The sequence below is a fragment of the Lytechinus variegatus genome, chromosome 9 (assembly GCF_018143015.1).
Source record: "Lytechinus variegatus isolate NC3 chromosome 9, Lvar_3.0, whole genome shotgun sequence".
In the NCBI taxonomy this organism is placed as follows: Eukaryota; Metazoa; Echinodermata; class Echinoidea; order Temnopleuroida; family Toxopneustidae; genus Lytechinus; species Lytechinus variegatus.
In genome coordinates this window covers 26,041,950-26,056,207 of record NC_054748.1, presented here as the reverse complement: position 1 = coordinate 26,056,207, position 14,258 = coordinate 26,041,950, and the positions used below count along the sequence as shown (strand labels likewise).

Sequence of the window (14,258 nt, the reverse complement as noted above, 5' to 3'; positions counted from 1 at the left end):
GAGTACATTATAAGCCCATCTGGCGTGAACTGTAACCCTTTTATAGAATACATTATAATTACTTCTGGAGCGAACTGTAAATTCGTATGGAGTGCATTATAACTCCTGGATTGAAGTACACCCTTAAAGGGTGCATTATAGCTCTTCGAGTGAACTCTGCATCCTTTAGACATTTTCACTCCAACGGAGAGGTAGAGTCCAATCTCAAAAGATTCAAATCCCACTCCAAAGGAGCGAGAAAGTAAACAGATTAGCTTTCGCATTTTCAGGTAATGTCAGATGTTTACATTTATGGTTGTGGAAACTGAAGTGCTTTTATTTGTATCACTTTTTTAGTAGAAAAGGTAGGCCTCGACAGAATCAATCATTATCTTTGCTCCCCGAAATGATGATAATAATAAAAATTATCTTTGGCTGCAGATGGAGATTTTCAATGGACACCAATGGATTTTGACATATCAAGATTAGAGGTGGTCGCCAGTGACCAGAGGGGAGCAGAGAGCACGGTCTTATTCCGCGTTAAGATCTGCAGCTGCTTCAATGATGGGGAATGTGACTACCAGAGCTTGGCCGAAGGACAGAATTTCACTGGCTTTGGATACGGGGTAGGTTGAGCATGCTCCGAGGGCAGGGAGAGGGTGACCCCAGTATTTTTTTTCACGTATTAAAAATAGGGGGAGAAGTAATGAAGGAAAAGGAAGAAGGAGGAGTATAAAGAAGGGAGCTCTTAGTCGTGTGACTTCATCACCCTTCTTATTCAATTCCGAAAAAATATGTCAACTTTGGGTCATTCAGCTCCTCCCCCTCCTCTCAAAATACCCTGCCACCGCCCCTGTATTCACTGTAACAAGACGCCATTTTAGCACCAAACCTAATGAAAAGGTATTTTCTCTTTGATCCTGTCAATGTAGCCCGGCAATTTTTACTCTTGTCATTTTTCCCGCTGCCATTTGCACCATCCATCGTCCATTGGACAAGTGGTTCTGAACATGATATTACTCTAGTTAGGTTTTAATATATAGGGACAATAGGATATATGGCTTCTAGTCTTCCAATCATAGGGTCGTGGGTACGAATCCCAGCCATGGTGTGTTTTTCTTCAGCTAGAAGGAAACATTGTGCTGCACTCGACCCAGGTGAGGTGAAATAGTACTCTAAATGATTAATTATTTGGATGCACTGAGAGCTGGAAGGTAGCTCAAGCTGAAGCCGGGGGTAATAATAACAGTGCGCTTATGAATCGATTATTTATAAATAGATGGCGCTATACAAATGCACATTATTCTAATCAAGATAGAATTATTATGGGGTAAGGTTAAAGGGGTATTCTAATATCATTTGTTTTTATCACTCTCTCAGGTGGTCACGTGCAATTGTAGCAACGGCTGGTCAGGTGACCAATGTGATGAAGATTTTAACTCCTGCGCGGGAAATCCTTGCTACCAAGGTGTCCTATGTGTTGACAGTCCTCCTATGGAATCAACCGACTTTACATGTGGCGACTGCCCACCCGGTCGGGTCGGTGATGGCGTTACATGCTCTGGTATGCTTTGTTACACAATTAAATTTGTAAATTTGATTGTGTAAAATATTTCCATTTTTTTTATGTATCAAAGCAATGCTAAAATATATAAGGATTCTCCCTGCCAACAGGACGTGGATTTTGTGATGCACCAGTTGTCTGACATATAAATATCAAAGGGAAGGTAGCATGAAGTACTTACAAAGTACGTATATAGGAAAAAGGGGTGATAACAGATCGAAGATGAAAAAGAAGAAGGGTGGAAAATATATATTAATAAGAAGAACACAAACAAAGATGAAAAATACTTTAAAACTGATCATCTTAATTTCGTCAGAGAGACGCTCTGAAAACGAAAAAAAAAAAACACAAGAGATACATGTAGATAGGAAAACCGCCTTTAAAGTCAGTTTATATTTTCCTACCCGGAGATCTGACAGGGGAAATCTGAACGGGTAACCATCCCCTTCCTTCTTGGTCGGGCATTGTAAGAAGGGCTTCTTGCAAGTATGGATCTTTGGGTGCCCTGTCAGTTGGGAGGTTTCGAAATAGCGACGCAGCACGGATTCGAGAATTTAGCAAATATATTGAAGAACAAGCCGGTCAAATGACAATGAAAAGGTGGGATGTCTTTGCGGAAAATTTGAGAACACGAACAGGTTTTTCGTCCTAAGTTTCGGAGCTGACGAAAACTTGCAAATACGGTATGTCGGTTGTTCGGAGAGTCCGGGACGAAAGTCTGCTGCCTTGATGATTCACTAATTTTCGACAAAGATTTTTTTTTGCCCTTTGTCATGAGAGGGAATTTGACAAAACATTTTCTGTGTTCTAGAAAGCGTTATGCGTCGCAGTCCCTATTGACAATCAGGGGCTGAAACTCAATACTCTTCCGTTTTATTTAATATTTGCCACAATTTCTTCCTTTATTTTTAGATGTAAATGAATGTCTGAGCAACACCACTAACGACTGTGAACAGAACTGTCATAACATCCTAGATGGATACTATTGCTCTTGCGATGACGGGTTTACATTGTCTCTAGATGAACGTTCTTGTATAGGTAGGAATTCTTACTTTTTTGGCAAGATATACAGTATACCACTTTGGCGAGTGTACGAATGGGAATGAACAGTGGAATATATAGGTGTGTGAGATTACTTTGACTTTGTGTGTGAGGGTGTGTTCGTGAGTAGACTATGTTTTCATCAATCGCCTTTTCCCCCGATTTGCTCTCTTTGTCTCACTGAAGTTATTGAAGTACTGTAATTGAATGATTGGACCGAAAAGTGATGTTGTTGCTGCATCTGCATTAATTTTGATTTTCTTGTCCTTTGTTCAGCATTGAGAATATCAAATACGAAAAATTTCTGGTTAAATTTGCAGACAACGCTGGTTGTACACCTGCAGCAATGAACAATACTGGTTCTTCAAATTGTACATGCGATCCAGGATACGAGTTTTTGAATGGATCATGCTCAGGTAAGATCACATCATGGACAAGGGGGTGAGGGCGACCACCCCTATGAATTCCAAGGTTTTTTATAAATATGAAAAATGTGGAGAAAGAGGAAAGAATATTATGAAATCTGGGGCATGTAGGTAACTTACAATACCAATACATTTGAGCTGAATAGAGAATTATGGCGTCACCCTTTGGGTCGTGTTGCCCTTCTCGCATTTAAAAAAATCATGGTATCACCCCTATTACATCAGCAGGGACCCGTTGCATAAAACTTTTTACCTGAGAAAACTCAGGTTGTTTTTACCGGAGTTTTTGCCCTGTGTTAAAGTCAATGGCAGAAATCAGAATAACCTTATAGTTTTCAATTTTTACCAGAGTTTTCTCAGGTAAAAAGTTTTATGCAACAGGCCCAAGGTCTTTCATTTATGTCATGGCGGTGGATGTCATGGGTTAGTGTGTTTAAAACGGTAATTCAAATTTAGAGTCCTATTGTTCATCGGAGATACATGAATTTATCCTCATGTCCACCTTGTTCCAGTTGGCTTTAAATCTTACACTACTGTCAATGGAAAACTCTTTAGTTTTTTCCTTGTGACAAGGTCCCTGTGAACGCTATTTCGAGTGGGATGTTTGAAAAGCAAAAAAAAAAATTAAGTACAATTATAGTTTTCACTACAAAATGGAAGTCAAATTGGTTCTGAGAAATTAAAAAAAAAGGTTTTCTTGACAAATGGAGGTCAAATTGGTTCCGAGAAAAGTTAAAAGCAAAAAAAAATAGGTAAAGAAAAGTTTCCATTTTGGCTACATTTTTGTTTACATATCATTCAAAATACCTTGGGTGCTACCTAGGGGAGAATAATACATGCAACACCCCAGTTAAATTGGGGTGGGGTGCTTCAGCACCCTCCGCTTCCAAGGGCTATGCTTGTTACCTTACATATATAGCCCTGATAAGTTCAGGGGCCCGTTTCATAAAGGACTTGGAACTATTGTAACTTTGCCACAATGGCAACTACCATTGTACCAGGGCTCAGCAGCCAATCGCAATCAAGGTTACCATGGTAGTTACCATAATGGCAAAGTTACAACAGTTGCAAGTCCTTTATGAAATGGTCACCAGACCTATCAATGTTACAGAAAACAGGCGAATTCACTATTTCGAAGTTTGATCATTAAGGCTGGTAAAAATTTATTAGTGGTAGCGAACTGCAAATCAAAATTTATTCATAACAAAATTTTATGTACGAAGCATGTGATCTTTTGGAAACAAAACCATTTCGTCTCTAATTCTAATTCTTTTGACAAATGTAATTTATTTGTAGATTTTGATGAATGCTCGAATGATGTTGATGAATGCCCTGATACTTCAACATGTATCAACACAGACGGAGACTACTTCTGTAGCTGCATTGCCGGATATGATGCCATCAACGAAACTAAGTCATGCGCAGGTAAAAAAAAAACATGCACATCCACACACACTACATCATGTGTTTAAATGCTTTCAAACGTGGACAGTAAAATACATTTATATTATTGTGTTCTGTAATAATGCATGAAAGCGGGACACTTTTCTACACATCATTCTACATGTGTAAACGTTTGTGTGTGCGTGTGATAATTTCCTATAATTTTGGACGTATGTGATGCATATAAAAGTGTGCCATTCCCTCTCTCACCGTCTTACATATCGTTTGAAAAATTATATTTAATCACATTAGAAAATTCACGCACATGTATCATTCATGAGTCCCAATATTCAAATTTATTTCGATGAAGTATGTTTACTATTCATAAAATCAATATCTTTTTCAGGTTTTCAGTGATATCCCGGGCTAAAATTCCATGTTGGACTTCATTTAAAACAGCCATGCACCTGATGCTACAGTCAGACCAACGAAACCGACTTCAGACCGATCAAATCTATTATGTTATTACCAATGACATACCATCGGTCGGTCTGGAGTCGGTTTCGGTTACAGTCACACCAACGGAACCGACTTCAGTCCGATCAAAGCTATTACGTTATTACCAATGACATACCATCGGTCGGTCTGGAGTCGGTTTCGGTTACAGTTATACCAACGAAACCGACTTCAGTCTGATCATAGATATCACGTTATTACCAATGACATACCATCGGTCGGTTTGGTGTCGGTTTCATTGGCGTGACTGTGACATGAGCCTTTCCTAGATCATAGGTCATTCATTGAAAATTCGATTTTTCTCTTCCAGATATCGATGAGTGCGACACTGGGGAGCATAATTGTATTCCAATGTTAAACCGCCAATGTATGAACACCATTGGCAACTTTGCATGCGTGTGTGCACTCAACTTTGCAGAAATGTCAGGAACATGCGTAGGTAAGCTCAGGGGATTTTTCACCAATATTTTTTTCAAAAAATGGACAGATTTCACATCTTTACTTGATTTTGATTGGCTGAGGAGCACTGTTACCGTGGTAAACGTCGAATGAAATGGGACTAGTCATGTAAAATCTCCGAAAGTCCTTTCATGAAAAGCTCCCAGATTTGTAAACAATTTTTATTTATCTATTACCCATTTGTATTTCAATTTTCCTCTGGTTTCATTTCTTTTATGTACTTCTGTATTGCTTACTTTAAAATGTTTCTTTCAAGGAGTAAATTTACCAAGCTGGATTACAGTTATATGACAAAAAGACCATAGCGGATACGTTATACCGAAAAAAGTATACTTCATCAATTGTCCCCATTTGTAATTGCAATTTTAATTGTCTTCATACTAAAGTTTTACAAGTATTTCCTGTGCTTATGTTGGTTTGGCTGAAAGAATATAATATCAGGTTGCGGTATTGCCCTCCTCTTCATCTGTCGCTAACTTATGGACTCTGTTGACTATCTCTAGTCCCTATTAAAATTGATTTTTCAACATATACGAGTGTGTTTTGAAGTTCCAGATGAATAATGATGCTGATAGAAACCACTCTTCCTATTCAATTTAACCCGTTATTATAGCTGCTACCACGTTCAGTATTGAACTGCGGTTTGATTTCATCAACGGTATGGCAATCACGTATTATTCAGACACCACTCAAAATCGTGATCGACTCGCTGATGAGGTAAGCAGATTACTTAATAATAATAATAAGAGTCAGTTCTTGTATAGCGCGTAACACATTATGAATAGTGTCTCCATATGCTTCCAAAAGACTTGGATATTATTACCCTGGCTGTAGCTCAAAGCAGCTTTTACGCGCTCGGCATTTCAAGGCCGGAATAAACTCACTTGGGTTGAGTGCAGCACAGTGTGTATTAATTTCTTGCTGAAGTAAATCACGCCATGGCTGGGATTTGAACCCACGACCCTCTGTTTCGAAGTCCGGAGACTAATCCACTGGGCCACAACGCTCCAATATTTAACATATTTACTCCCATTTAGTTAGTAAACAATGATTATATTGATATTCATAATGATGGCAACGGTAAAAAAACAGGGCCCACGGAATGATTTTTTTTTCCGGGAATGCTGAAGTATAGCAGTGACAATAATATGAAACACTAGAAATAATTACTTCCCCTTAAACTTGGGGGATTGTTTTGCTCTTAATGTGTAAAATTCTCCCTAACATTTCCCCTATTCCCCTTATCACGCCTGTTTATAAAATGGTAGCTTAGAGGCAGATGATATCAATGATGAAAAGTAATGATAAACATAATCGAATCATTGTAAATCATGATGAATATCAATATAATAAATGCAATTAAGCGAATTCGGGAGAGAATATTATTGTTCTTTCAATTATAATGATTAAAATAAAAGGCAGTTTCCAATAGCTGTTCATTATGTAGCGGCTTCCCCATTAGCATCTGGATGCAGAGTGCAGAGAGTGCATTGACGTCTCACTAAAGAAGGATGGTCACTGGGAGAAATTCATACGCACAGCCCTATCTCTAAAATAACAAAGGCTCGAACCAATATCTACAGATAGGGATAGTTGCCTCAACTCCACGACCCTTGAAAAATGAATATTTTTTTTTAATCTGTTAAAAGTTATAGTTCGAAAAAAGAGAGTATTTCGATCCCTTCACTCTATTGAGTCTATTTTACTCTGCACAAAATGTTGACAAAAGTGCTGACACTGCTAATGTTCTTTAATTAATGTTACAGGTATTAGACCAACTGAACGGCACGTCTATTTTCGGAGATGGATTGCTTGTGGGTGTCCTCGTGACCAATTACACGCTAGTCGAACTAGTCGACCAAGAGTACGGCCTAGTCGAATTCCGGATCGACACATTCAACCCGAACCTGACCGCTACCGATATACAATCCGCATTTACCGCCTCCCTACCGCTTGATCGAATATTCGGTTCAAGTAACCGAATTCTCGAACCAGGTATGATATCAGTTTTAATCATTTTCCAACTACTGACTAATTTCAACTTCAGTTCTGATGTTTGTATTGATCAATTTTCACATTTTCACAACACTTAATAAAATATGTATAAATTAAGCTTACTTCACCTGACTAGCTTTCAATGCTGTCATTTGAAATATTATGCTAGCTTTATGAAAAGCAAAGTAAATGATGCTTCTAACCATAACAGACACCATTCCTTTCGTCATTACTTAAAACAAAAAACCCAAAATAGTGTGTGATATCATCCAATCTCTCATTTGCATTCACGGAAATTACAACATACCTCGATAGGTATTGTGGAAAATTTATTCTTGAAGCGATAGATATTTTGAAATTGTTTTACGGTGTCTCACGGTAAACGTTGGTCGTATCCATGCCGGATTTTCCCATGAAAAATAAGTATGGATATCCAATTGGGGCACAAAACCCTAACAGTACATATTCAAATTATCAACTAATTTGACACTCAAATTCTTCATAGTTATCTGGGAATGATAACTGAAATATTTTGAAGTATTTGTCTTCGTTATGAAAGCAAAAAGAATTCAAATAGTAGGCCTAATCAGAAGAAATGTACAATATATACACATATTGGTGGATATTAGTGGATCCCTCCATTTTCTCAGATTTTTATTTTATAATGGGTATGATATTTGGCACATATATAATACTCTGTTTTGTTTTACTTGTACTTATAGACAAATATCATATACTGTACATGCCTGAATTTATTTTGTCTGTATAAGTTCATTGTAACTATTTTGACCTCATTACTTTGTTCTTCTGTTGAAAATGAAAATAAATAAATTGAAAAAATTGAATTGAATATTTTAAATTTGGCTCCCCATAATTGTAGGACAGGTCTAAGTTAAACCTAACTTCAGAATACGGACCATGGTATTTTTTACAGTATAGTATAGTCGAATGTCGAAACATAATTTGTCATCATTTCAGCCCCCCCCCCCATACACACCCACACACACACACACACACAGCTTTTTGAAAAGCTTGTAAAAAGTGTAAAATGACCACCTGACTGATTGTGCGTGTTATTTTGCATGCTCAGCCCCCCCCCCCCTTCAAAACCATCCCACAACCCCTTGTTTGATATTACAGTCAAAAGACGATATTTTCATCAATTTTTTGTATAATAATTCATTTTCGTCGTGGTTTTTCAGACATCAACGAATGCATTGAGTTCACTGGGGTCTGCAGTAACGGTAACTGTACAAATACCGAAGGAAGTTACTTCTGCACATGTAACCAAGGATTCCAAGGTACCGGAACAGACCAATGCGAAGGTAAATAATGTAAAAACTACTTAAAGGGGGGGGGGGAACTGTGTGTGATCTCTCATTGACTGTGTGTTATAAATAGCCTACATAGTCTTAAAATGTACGTTTCAGATATCTACTAATACTACAGAGAATAAATTGACCTGTAGGCTAATTGTATATGTATAGAGAAACTAACATGTTTTGAGAGGAAAGGTAATTGTTTTGCTAATTGGTAACATAATTATTGCGGTATAGTGGTTTTGAGTAGTTAATTCATGTTATCATTCAAGTGGGTCTATATTACTAGACTACACTATGGGTCACGAAACTGGCCAGGTATGAGTAGTTAAGGACTCGGGATGGCGCTATTGGTTCGTATCTGCTTTAAATAAAGGGGAAAATAATATTTTACGGGTTTTACAGGAGCTCCATAGAAATTGTTTGGTTTGAGTTTATTGCGGGTCAGTGTTTTATGCTTCACCTTGTATCTTGACTGTTTAATATAGGCCTATATTATGATTCATTCGAATTCAGTCGTGCTAATTCAATGATAATACAGGGGTGCATGCTACGCCAAAATCCGAGCACAAGACGCCAGCATACTTAAGTATTTTCATTTAAAATTCTGTAATGATTCTCAGCGTTCTAATGATTACCTTGATTGCCCTAGTACGACCCATTCGATAACAGTAAATAATTTGAGATTACTGGTCATGCTTCCAAGAAAATTGGAAACGAAAGAGAACTCTGACTTTATTTTCAACGTTCCCCGTGCGACTAGCAGGTTTTGATCGCTCATTATCCAGCATGTCATGTGAAAATGGATTGTTAGATCAGGGCAGAATTTAGCAGGAATCATTATCACCTAGGCTTTTATACTTTCGACTAATTAAAAGTAAGTCAATTACTTATATAACTGTCCAGCTTCATGTGGAAAGAATAGAAGCATAATCTCATTTTGCGATGTTATATATACAGATATAAATGAATGCCTGTCGGGAGCGCATGCATGCCAGGAAATATGTATCAACACTGATGGCAACTACTCCTGCGCATGCTCGGATGGATACGAGTTGGACAGTGGAGGACTGAACTGTTCGGGTAAGTCAATTCCTACCTCTAAAAAGTGTTACCAAATATTGGGTAAAAATGGAACAGGTATGTAAAATGATACCAAATACTGTGTAAATTTTACCCAATGTCGCTTTGAAATTGACCCATGAAAACACGTTTTGCCTAGTATGGAACAAACTCGTATCCAACAAAAATGGTTTTCCTTTTTACCAAATATTTGGTAAATTTGTACGCAACCTCTTCAGAAAAATAATTTTGATGGAGAGAAAATGTTGTGAAGAACATGAAGGTATTCAGAGTTCTACATGTACTTTAACCAAGAAATGAGTTAAACTAAATACATTTCAAGAAAGCTTCAATGTTACGTGTGGTGCGATTTTCCACCAAATAGAAATGATTGATATTTATTTATTGAATGAATATCGAATGATATCAAAGAAAAAGACTTTTCAAGCGATTAAGAACTGTTGCTCATAATTGAATACAAGAAAAAGTGCAAAAAATGGAACATGATATTCAAAGGGGTCGGACACTAAATGTGTAAAGATCCACATGAAGTATTTGGAAAATAAAGGCATTGAGCTATCTGAACAAAGTGCAAACTTAAAAAGAACATATCAATTCTTGAAAATTATCTTAATCCTGTCGATTTTGTTGTTGACTTATGTTGCATGTTATATATGTATATATTTTTAATATTTAATGTTTGTATATTCAAATGTATGGGTACTGGATCCCTTAGAAGACCAAACTAAAGAGGGTCATCCAGCCCATAAGTGAAGAATTAATACATGAAATTAAAACAAAATCCTTACAACAAATTATTGGTATGCTCTAGTGCGATTTAGAGAATGATAGCCGAAAGACTGTGTTAAATATAATGTTATTTTCCTGACATTTGTTTCGCAGATATCAACGAATGTTCGGGTAACACGTCGGTTTGTGAAAATGGAATATGCACGAACTTAGAGGGCTCTTTCAACTGTACATGCAATCCTGGTTACGAACTCGCCAATGATAACGTCACATGTATTGGTAAGAATGAATCTGTTCTCCAAATTAAAGGTGACCAACCGTCCGACTTGCAGTTATACTGTTGCGAATGTCTAAATTGAGTATCCCTGCCAGCGCTATACTTCTTTTTCTTTCGTAGTTGCACACCCGAAGAGAGAGGGCATAAGACAGTATCCGTAAAGTTTTTCATGAATATGTATATATGGTAGCGATGATTATGCAATATTGACTGGCCTTGAGGGGAACAAATACAAAGCCTGCCTTAGAATCATATTGGCCCGAAACTGGCAAATAATTGATATGCTCTGGTGTGATTTAGAGAATGTCAGTCAATTAATGGTTTTAAATGTAAAATTATTTTGATATAAAAGATGAGATGGAAGCATTTCTTTAAATACCAAAGTCGAGAGATAGGCGGTCTACCATTATTTTTCAGTAATGTTTCTTTGGCTTTGATCGAATTGTCCTTGCCACAAGATTCTGTTCAAATATGATGGAAATTTGGATAGTTACGAAATATTAAAAAAAAAAACATACTAAGCGAAATGAAGTTATATTTAACAGTGAGCATATTCGAATCGATTGGCATATGTACTTTAACAAAAAGTATATATGGTATGGGAAGTTGGGAACGATGATGTAATCATGCAATATTGACTGGGAATATTGACTGACCTTGGGGGGAACTAAATGCAAAGCCTGCATTAGAATCATATTGGCCCGAGTCTTAACACGAGGGATATAGATAATAGAGAATGTCGGCCAAAAGATCGACACACAAAACAACTAAGGCGGTTAGTTTTTAATTCATTTCGCGCGCTTTTGAATAGTATTCCGGGACGTGAATTTCAGAAAGATGGGCTTATGTTGTACAAATGTTGAACTAAATTTTTCCAGGGGATAGTCTTGGATCATTCTTATAGACCCATTCTTATTGTGATGTTATATATACAGATATAGATGAGTGCTTGCTCGAATTGCATGAATGCCAGGAAATGTGTATCAACAATGATGGCAACTATTCATGCGCATGCTCAGATGGAAACGAGTTGGACAGTGAAGGGTTTAATTGTTCAGGTAAGTCAGTTCATGGAGCAATATAATTTTGATAGTGAGATTAATATTGTGATGTATGTGGAAGTTCGTACGATTCCTTAACCGTTTATGGGGACTATAACTCATTACATTTGAAGAAAGCTCTGGATTCTTGTGTGGTACTTTTCCTCTACAGAGAAAATTTGTATTATATGTATTCATTGAATGTCAAAAAGCCTCTCTGAAAGAGTGATGCCAAGCGCCATCGCAAGGTTTTAAGAGACAACATCCATGTAATGACGAAACAAGCAAATGATTAATATGCTCTGGGGTGTATCACATAGATTGAAGTATGAGTCGCACTAAAATACCGAGTTGCGTACGGTATGAAAGGCCTGATCGCATTGGTCAGATCGTGTCATGAGGATGCGCACTACCGCGTATCTATCAACAGACCAGTTCGTAGTTACTTCAGGGACATTTCTGGTCAAATGACCTTTCATTTCTTTCATTATGATAGGCAGATTTCAAAACAAGATATTACGTATATAAGCTTGCCTTACATAGCAGGATGAAGAAATTGAATAGACCGGGTGACAAGAATAGCACACCAATGAACACTTTATAAAGGTATCTGTTGCATTCCTCATTTGAATGCATATCATAGCATGTTGTACAATGTATACTTGGCAAACAGTGAATATCAGTCGTTCGTGGACGCATTGTTTTTTATGTAAATGAAAACCACAATTACAAAGAATATAACCATAATCAAGACATCAATGTTGGTGCTTATCTCATTAGATTTTAAACCACCATGTCACTTCAGTACAAATGACCTTCCTCTGATCATGCGTAGAATCTTTTGATCATGCGCAGAAAGGAACTACGAACTGGCTAATACGATCGCCCGTTGCATATCACGCGTCGACATTTAAGTGCGACTTAAGTCATACTTAAATCTTAGTGAAACACCCCCTGGTATGATTTAGAGAATGCCAGTCAATTGATGGTTTTAAATGTGTAAAATTATTTTCCGATATTTGTGGGCTCTTTCTATTCTGTTCGACAAATTAACGGTGACCACCCGTCCGACTTGCAGTTATGCTGTTGCGAATTTCATTCGAGTATCCCGGCAACGATATTTTTTTTGTTAGTACTTGTTTGTAAGTTAAGAGCGACTTTAAGAACGACTGGTGATCCTTTCTTGTGGTAAATGATATTCACTATAAAATGTTCAATGGTGATTATTTAGCATGTAAGAAATGGTCACCAGTCATTTTAAAGTTGCCCTTAACTTTATAAAACACCCACCAGATGAGAGGCGGCAGAAGACCGTTTAAAGATCCCCGCCCTTTACCGGGAGTGCAAGAAGATTGTCTTGCAGGCCTTAATAAAACTGTACTAAAGCTTTATTAGGTGAACTTCAACCAAGATATATTAGGGATCAAAATTTGGATTGACGCCATAAGCCTAAATACAATACCACCATACCTTACATAAAATATATATTATTACCTTGGGTGTCCACGTGTAAAACCTGAACAAATGGTATGCCCCAGAATTGGGTGATTCATAGGCTGCTTGCTGCCCTTAAAGCTAAAATAAATAACTATTGTTTCTGCCAAACTGGAATATCCGAATGTTGATAAACAAATAGCAGCAGAGGGTTCGTATATCTTACTACCGACTTACAATGTTACCTGGTATTGCTTTAAGTTCTGTAACTTTTAATCAAGTTCTTGATACAACTGACCACATCTCTCATAATTTTGTATTTGCCCGACAGGTATTATGAACTTAAAAACATGTTATGGCAAATGTTACACATGTATCTTTGTTTTCTGATTTTTAGTTTCACCTACCAGCACAACAATGGACCCAATTGATACCACGACAGTGACGTCTGATACCACAGTAGTGACGTCAGATACCACAAGTTTACCAACTGATACCACATCAGTAATGTCTGATAACCCAACCATAACAACTGATACCACATCAGTAACGTCTGATAACCCAACCATAACAACTGATACCACATCAGTAACGTCTGACAACCCCACCATAACAACTGATACCACAGCAGTCACGTCAGATACCACAAGCTTAACAACTGATGCTACACCAGTGACGTCTGATACCACAAGCATAATAACTTCTACAACAATGGAGACAGTCGCCACCTCGCAATTCGGTAGATATATTGAGTAAAAAAGTAGAAATAAATAAGAATATCCGAATGTGTCACATTTCATAATCCTTAGATTGTAAATACTAAGATTTTTGATGCGCAATTGACTAAAAATAACTTGTGTTTATTTGCATTATATTCAACATCGTAAACAATTTAATCAAAATAAAGAAAAGGAGTCGATGTATGATAAATTCTCGGTTCATGGGTTGGTAATGTGTGCTTATCTAAATTTATTCAATCACGTATTTGAGTAAGATGAGCACAGTTATAAAAAT

General features: G+C 37.2%; 1 protein-coding gene across 1 annotated transcript in view; it reads left to right on the top strand.

The window, feature by feature from the left end:
- Nucleotides 1-14,258, top strand: part of LOC121421904 (mucin-4-like) — a 48,208-nt gene that overhangs the window by 22,287 nt on the left and 11,663 nt on the right. Inside the window, exons 15-27 of the mRNA XM_041616706.1 lie at nt 421-605; nt 1,360-1,543; nt 2,456-2,581; nt 2,905-3,000; nt 4,306-4,434; nt 5,219-5,347; nt 5,981-6,084; nt 7,134-7,362; nt 8,565-8,687; nt 9,642-9,764; nt 10,647-10,772; nt 11,706-11,828; nt 13,642-13,983. Of these exons, the coding sequence (XP_041472640.1) occupies nt 421-605; nt 1,360-1,543; nt 2,456-2,581; nt 2,905-3,000; nt 4,306-4,434; nt 5,219-5,347; nt 5,981-6,084; nt 7,134-7,362; nt 8,565-8,687; nt 9,642-9,764; nt 10,647-10,772; nt 11,706-11,828; nt 13,642-13,983 (2,019 nt within the window). The remainder of the gene's footprint in view (nt 1-420; nt 606-1,359; nt 1,544-2,455; nt 2,582-2,904; nt 3,001-4,305; nt 4,435-5,218; nt 5,348-5,980; nt 6,085-7,133; nt 7,363-8,564; nt 8,688-9,641; nt 9,765-10,646; nt 10,773-11,705; nt 11,829-13,641; nt 13,984-14,258) is intronic.